This window comes from Malania oleifera, chromosome 5, assembly GCF_029873635.1.
Source record: "Malania oleifera isolate guangnan ecotype guangnan chromosome 5, ASM2987363v1, whole genome shotgun sequence".
Lineage (NCBI taxonomy): Eukaryota > Viridiplantae > Streptophyta > Magnoliopsida > Santalales > Ximeniaceae > Malania > Malania oleifera.
This window is the reverse complement of record NC_080421.1, coordinates 50,815,139-50,822,492: the sequence shown is the minus strand read 5'-3', so window position 1 is coordinate 50,822,492 and position 7,354 is coordinate 50,815,139. Positions and strand designations below refer to the sequence as shown.

The 7,354-nt window shown below is 35.4% G+C and overlaps 1 protein-coding gene across 1 annotated transcript; it reads right to left on the bottom strand.

Moving 5' to 3' along the window:
• Positions 1-2,219: 2,219 nt before the first annotated feature.
• Positions 2,220-4,534, bottom strand: LOC131155535 (pentatricopeptide repeat-containing protein At5g48910). Its single transcript, XM_058108752.1, has one exon. The coding sequence runs from the start codon at positions 4,383-4,385 to the stop codon at positions 2,415-2,417; it is 1,971 nt and encodes a 656-aa protein (XP_057964735.1). The 5' UTR covers positions 4,386-4,534; the 3' UTR covers positions 2,220-2,414.
• Positions 4,535-7,354: the final 2,820 nt, after the last annotated feature.

Sequence of the window (7,354 nt, the reverse complement as noted above, 5' to 3'; positions counted from 1 at the left end):
ATGCTAAAGATCTTTGTTGCTGTACTTTTTCATTGAGATTATCATTTTATCACAAAGATCAAATAAATACTTTTACAAACCATTATTTGAATATCTCTTGTGTTTTATATTGACAGAAATATTGGTTGAGATATTTGAAGTGTGCTTGTGATCTTTGCTTTTGCATTGTAATTGAATATATTGTGTGATACAAAGATCATATCATTTACACTCTCACGCACTAATTACATCGCTCATATAATTATTTGAGAGTAGACACATAAACTACGTTGAGCTTGTCATATCCTATCTTTTGGTAGTGTATTAGTTATACTATGCATATTGGGTACATATCTACTTTACACGAGAGTAAAATCACTGTGCCATTTGATTGTATTTCAAATCTATTGTATTTCTAGGCACGGGCCTGAAGAGGGAGACTAGTCTTGGAATAGTTCCGGATTGGCTTAAACCCAGTTAGGAAAGTTAGGTGCGTCATCTTGTTAAGGCGTGTAGGTTGAGGTCAGTCCCGCTAATTAACCTGGTTAAGGTTGAGGTCAGTCATGTGCTAATTGACCTGGTTGTTTAGGTGCCGCTCCACCCGTTAAGTGAACCTATAGTGGTAATCATTGTACTTGTTGGCCAAGGTAGGGACATAGGCAATTTGGCCGAACCTCGATAACATTTCTGGGTGTCGTCTCCTTTATTGCTTTATTGTGCATGTTTGGTTAAACGTTTATTGCAGTTTAAATTCCATTGTATATTTACATTGATTTATTTTACATGCACTAGATTGACCTTAGGCTTATGTAATACTGTTGTTAATGGATTGACCTAAGGTAATAAATTTTTAAATACCAATTCACCCCCCCCCCCCTTCCCCTCTTAGGATTGCACCAAAGTTAACAGAGAGAGGTTGTAACTTTGGCCTAATAAAGAAAGTTGGAATCCTCCCAACGGTTGCTTGAGGCAAGGACGTAGACCTTGGACCGAACCTTGTAAAAATCTGGTGTCTCTCTCTCTTCCCTACTCTCTTTAATTTTCTGCATATATAAATTATGTGGATGCTTACTTAATTCCTGGAAATTAATTTGTCATTGGGAAATGCAGAAACCTTAATTAAAAGAAGTACGTTGATTGATAAGTATCAAAGCTCATTAACTTATTGATTAGTTACATACTTAAACTCAAATAATTTATTTGATATCAAAGTTTGAATTTTGGAAGCTTGCTAAAATTTCTATTTTGTTTCATATTGTGAAATCAAGCTTATCTTATTGATTGGACTGATATATTGAAAAGCCGAATTCTAAATATTGAAGTTTTGACCTTTATTATCATTTATTAATAAATACTAAATCTTGAATTGAATGTTGGTTATTGCTAACTAAGTATGCTCGTGAGATTGCTGAATATAAAATAGTTGGGGTCAACACTTAACTAAAGGAACTTGTAAAACAAATAGTTTGCAAAAAAAAAAATTTTAATCTCAATTCACCCTCCCTCTTGGCTTACTTCTCAAGGGAATACTAGCTATCGTCGCTAGCTAGATAAACCAAGATACCTAAGCTTAATCAGCGTGCCAAAAGCCACAAAGATATTTGGCAGTAAAGTAGAAAATGTAAACTCTTGCGGGTTATTGCCTTTGATCCATACAAGAATTTCAATTGACTCAAATGCAACCTCTTGCTTAACCTCACACCAACTAAATAGCTTGAATACAACTTGTTTCTAGTGGAGCTGTGTCATCTGCAATAAGAGTGAAAAAAAAAAAAGGGCGGGGCTGAGACAGTAATTGACCGCTTCAACCCTATACTTAATTGAGTTATGGGTAGATAATAATTATTAAACTGTGTCAATAGCCACTAGCCTTTCGTACGGTTTAAATAATTTATTTTGAAAGCATCTCATTGATCAAGTAACGATTTGGATGTATTTTTTTTCCTTTTTGAAGTGGCACGTTCAAGTAGCCTTTTTCCACAAAACTAGAAATGCATCAATGGTTCCGCGTATCTGAAATTATGCTAGAGAAACACCAGTTACTGATATTATAATTATACAGTAATGAAATGCGAGTATTGACAATAAGAGTTTTGAACTCTCAATATAAGAGTGACAACAATTGATATTTTACGGCAAATTGTCTTTTTAAAGACTGTCAGATGGAGCTGTGCTGATTTGTTCTGGAGGGAAGGACCGACTCCTCTGCTACTGTTAGCTAATACATTAGGCAAAAGAAGTTGCATTACAAATAAAACATAATCTCATACCTTAAACATAATTAGAGTTTCATGGGAGCCAAACATACATGACGTGGATGATGAGCAAACAAAAAATTGAAATGTAATTACAATGACTAGCATATTCTTTAGTGTTGATTCCATCACTAAATGCAATTGCATTTGACAGAATGCAAGCATACCTATGAAAAGAAATTACCAGTAGTCCAGACAAGAGCAGTATCCATCTTGAAAATGGTGAAACCGTTTTCGGTCCCGCACAACTATCTTACGTTTATAGATATTTGAGATTAGTTTTATGGACGAGTGACAATCATCGCAAATGCGAAGGTTCTTAACTATCCGGAGTGGCGTATGGGGGCTTGTACTGATCAAGCCGAAGGCAATTGCAATCTTCTCACTATGATAATATAGGGCGTCCGCTTTGTAATGTTCATCCATGTTGAGCAGGACCTGTGTGGTGTCCTGTCTGTGGCCTGCCAATCTCAATTGGTTGGAGATCTCCTCTAACATTGAATGTATCTCCTTGGATCTTGGATGGAAAGCGTCTTCCACAAGGAATTCATGGATCACCCCATCAAGCTCAATCCAACTACACCCTGGATCTTTCTTTATGTCCATCTCCTTCATCAACAACCTCACCTCGGCAACTCCCTCCCAATTTCCTGAAGAGGCATACATGTTTGACAAAGCTACATAAGACCCACTATCATTAGGTGCCATCTTCATTAGAGCTTCTGCAGCGCGTTTACCCATCTCTAAGTTCCCATGCATCTTACAAGCCCCAAGCAATGCCTTCCATATCACATCATCCGCTTTGAATGGCATGTTCAGAATAAGCTCTTCAGCTTCATCCAGAAGTCCAGCGCGGCCTAATAGATCAACCATGCACCCATAATGTTCAATTCTAGGCCGCAAGCCAACTACCCGAACCATGTGGTTGAAGTATGATCTACCCTCATCTACTAAGCCTGCATGACTACAGGCACTCAAGACGCCGAGAAATGTGACATCACTGGGCATTACTCGTGCTTGTTCCATCTTTGAGAAATGATCAAGTGCGTCCTTTGCTCGACCATGCATAGCAAGCCCGCTTATAATAGCACCCCAAGTGATTGCATTCCTTTTGGGTAGCATCTCAAAAACTTGTAGTGCCTTCTCGACGCTCCCACACTTACAATACATATCAACCAATGCAGAACCGAGTACATCGTCGATCTCAATCTTGTTTTTTTCAGCGTACAAATGAACCCATTTGCCCAAATCAAGAGCCCCGAGTCGTGAGATTCCAGGTAAAATGCTAACCAGGGTCACATAATTGGGGCTCACATCTGCCATCTGCATCTCACGGAACACCTCTATCGCCTCCTTGAAGAACCCATTTTGTGCATACCCGGATATAATACCGTTCCACGATACCACGCTTCTTTGAGGCATTTTCTCAAACAACTCCCTTGCATTACTTAAGTCTCCAAGTCTCACATGCCCATCAATCATCACATTCCACAAAACCACATCCCCCTCTTGCCTTCTCTTATCCTTCATCACATCAATATCATTCTCCGCACAATTAATTCTCCTACAGAACAGCACATGAGCATCCTTCATGACCCCACACATTACATACATCCGAAGAAGATTACTAACAACAAACTCATCATTAGCAAATCCAAACTTCAAGACCGACCCATGAACCTGCTTCCCTTCTCGGAGCCTCCCCTCTCGAGCACACGCTTTTAGCACAGAAGGGACGGTAAAGCGATTGGGTACCACGAACTCATCGCGGAACATTTGGGAAAACAAGATTAAGGACTCAAATGGCGCCTCGCTCTCGGAGAGGGATCTGATAATGGTGTTGTAAGAGAAGCAGTTGGGTTCTTGCATGCAATGGAAAAGCATACAGGCGTAATCGAGGTCCCGGTGATCGGAAAGCGCGCAGAAGCGAAGCAGCTCGGCTGCTGCGAGAGGATCGTGAATGCGCGCGGTTTTGATCATGGCAGCGTGGACTTGCTTCAGGTCTGTCAGGGTTCTGCATCTTGTGATTTCAGGGAAGAGTGAAGAAGGGTGAGGGGATGCAAAGGTAGCTTTGGGAACCGGAAGATTTGTGAGAGGTGACGAACTCGGTGACTGAAACTGGAGGAAAAAACCCGCCATCTTGGTGAACATATAATGTCACGTGACTTCTGTTTAAACATTCATGCTATCCCGGGCCAGTGTCATCACGGGTGTTAGCATTTTCAATATTTGAATAATATTAGATAGACCTACCTCCCAAAGTTGATTTGATCGGATAATCGTGGCAGATTAGACGAAGTATCAAATGAAAAAAGTCATAATACATGGACTTATTTAAGTGACAAATTGACGGTGGCTTGAGTTGAATAATTTATGACAGATAGTGAATAATCTATCATTTTTAAATATAATTATATTATCATTTATTTAATAATTTATTTTGTGTCTTAATAATTTATTTATAATCCTAGTAGTGAACTGCAAAATTTTAAAAATAATTAGAAATCAAATACAAGCATTATTACTAATCAAACAAATAAATGAAGAATAAACAAATAAGATTAAAGTCCAGAATTGCATACTTTGCATCACTGTTAGTTTTAGAGAAAAAGAATTTAATGTTTAGAATTACATAATCAATCCAACCATGCATGATATAATTTATTAAGGATGTATGGTGTAAGAATTTGACCCATGAGATATGGAATAAATAAATAAAATGGGGGTAAAACAGTAATTTGAGGAGGCTTCGTCGACGAAACCAGTGTTTTCGTCGATGAAAGTTCTTCTATTGTTTGGCACCGAAATGCAGAGTGTTGGCTTAATAAAATTTACAATTCTTATTTTGATGATAACAAATCAATGATATGTTTAATATGTTTCAAGTAAAATTTTTTCAGAAAAGTGACAAAACCCAAGTGCATAAAGAAGCCTATGGATTACAAAGAATTTTTGAAGAATACAAATATAGTTTATGGATTACAAAGAATCCTTGAAGAATAAAAAGAAAAACTTATGGATTACAAAGAGCATGAGAAATAAAATTATACTGGTGAAAAGTTTAAATAAAAGATTGAAACAACAAAGATGATGAAAGAATAAGATTGAAGATTAAAGAATTATATTTTAAAATGTTCTTAATGTAAGTACTTCAAAGGTTGAACTCAAATATAAAGTGGTTTGAAGCTCATAGAAAATCAAAAATATTTTTTTGAAACATATATACTCTAAAAAGAATTTTTTTAATAAATAAAAAGGGCTTAAGAAGATAAGATTTTTTAAACCATATTTTTAAACATATTTATTTTAAAATATTTGGAAATGAATTTTAGGAATCTTTGGGAGTAATGGATGGCTTCTAAAAACATTTATAAATAATCAAAAGTTTTAAAAGTTTAAAATAATGATCATAGAGGTAATATTGAAAGGTTTTTGAAATTAAGCAATTTTCAAAAGTTTCAGATCCAAAAATCTTCAAAAGTTTTAGATCCAGAAATCTTCAAAGTTTCAGATCCACCAATCTTCAAAGTTTCAGATCAAACAACCTTCAAAGTTTTTAGATTAAGCTACTTTCCAAAGGTTTTTATATCAAGTGAGTTTCAAATATTCAAATTTCTCAAAAGATCTAAAATTTTCTTGTGCTTAAACTTTTTGATCTGATATTGATTTATATTTTTGAAACAAAGCTTTAAAAAATCAGAATCTTTCATTTTCTTTGAAAAATCATTTGGTAATTCATACTAAACGTTGAGTTTCAAATTTCTTATATTTGAATTACTTTGGAGTATAAGTGAGCTGATCATTGTACTAATCTACTCTATTGTGAGAGTTCTCTTTTGTACACAAATTTCTTTATCATCATTCTTAAACGATTCAGAGTTATTGAATCGTTGGACCAAATAAGGGATTATTGTTTGGAGAGGCGGGTTCTAGCTTAACAGAAGGAGTGGTTGTAAATTGGTATTGTTCCACCAGGTAACGAAACTGATATAGTGGAATTCTTTGGTGTTTTGCCAAAAGCGAGGACGTAGGCTGTGTTGAAGCCAAACCTCGTAAAAATCTTGTGTCTTTCTCTCTGCTTTACTTTATATTATTTACTTGCTATTGTGGAATTATTTAAATGTGCAGGTTACAGATTCTTAAGTGAGAAAGAAACAAATGTACTTGATATTTAGAAAGTACGTTTTGATTAATCATTTGCGGAAACTCAAAAAGGGAGTACATTGGTTAATTGCGGAAATCTTGATCAAGTAAAGTGCATACTAAGAGTTTACAAAAAAATCAACTAAAGTTCTAATATTTTTGGTTGAGTGATTAAATTACGTTGATTTCATTAATTGACTTGTGAATTTAAATTTCAGTATTTTTAAGTGTAGTTATCGTTTATATATCTTGTTTTCTGGGTAATTAAAATCAATAGCTTAAAAATCATTAAAATTTAAAAAGAATCTAATTCACCTCTCCTCTTGGGAAGCTATTCCTCATTTCAATTGGTATCAGAGCCTAGTTATAGAAATTCCTAACAAGAAACTATAAAAAGATTTAATGGCAAACATTGGAGTAGCACCCTTTGGTGAAGGACAATCTTCAACCCGTCCACCAATCTTTTGTGGTCACAATTACACTTTTTGAAAAAAGAGAATGAAAATATATCTCCAACACATGGATTGGAAAGCTTGGGAAGTTGTTATGGATGGAAATCTTATTCCCACTAAGTTAGTTGATGGAAAACACATTTCAAAAGAAAAGAAAGACATGACAGATTTAGACTATAAAATGCTTCAGATAAATGCAAGTGCTATAAATGCATTATATTGTGCATTAGATGCTAATGAGTTTAATCGAGTCATGGCTTGCAAAACAGCTAAAGAAATTTGAGATAAGTTAGAAGTAACTTATGAAGGATCCATCGATGTTAGAGACAATAGGATAGATATGCTAACAAGTGAATACGAAGCCTTCAAAATGAATTCTGAAGAAACAATATCAAGCATGTACACCAGATTTACCCACATAATAAACTCTTTAAGTGCTTTAGGAAAAACCTATACTACATATGAAATGATTAGAAAAATTCTAAGAGGTCTACCCTCTATTTTTGAACCAAAGGCCACAACTAT

Excerpts from the sequence above, each read along its gene's own strand:
- LOC131155535 (XM_058108752.1), bottom strand. The coding sequence starts at position 4,385 with ATGTTCACCAAGATGGCGGGTTTTTTCCTCCAGTTTCAGTCACCGAGT.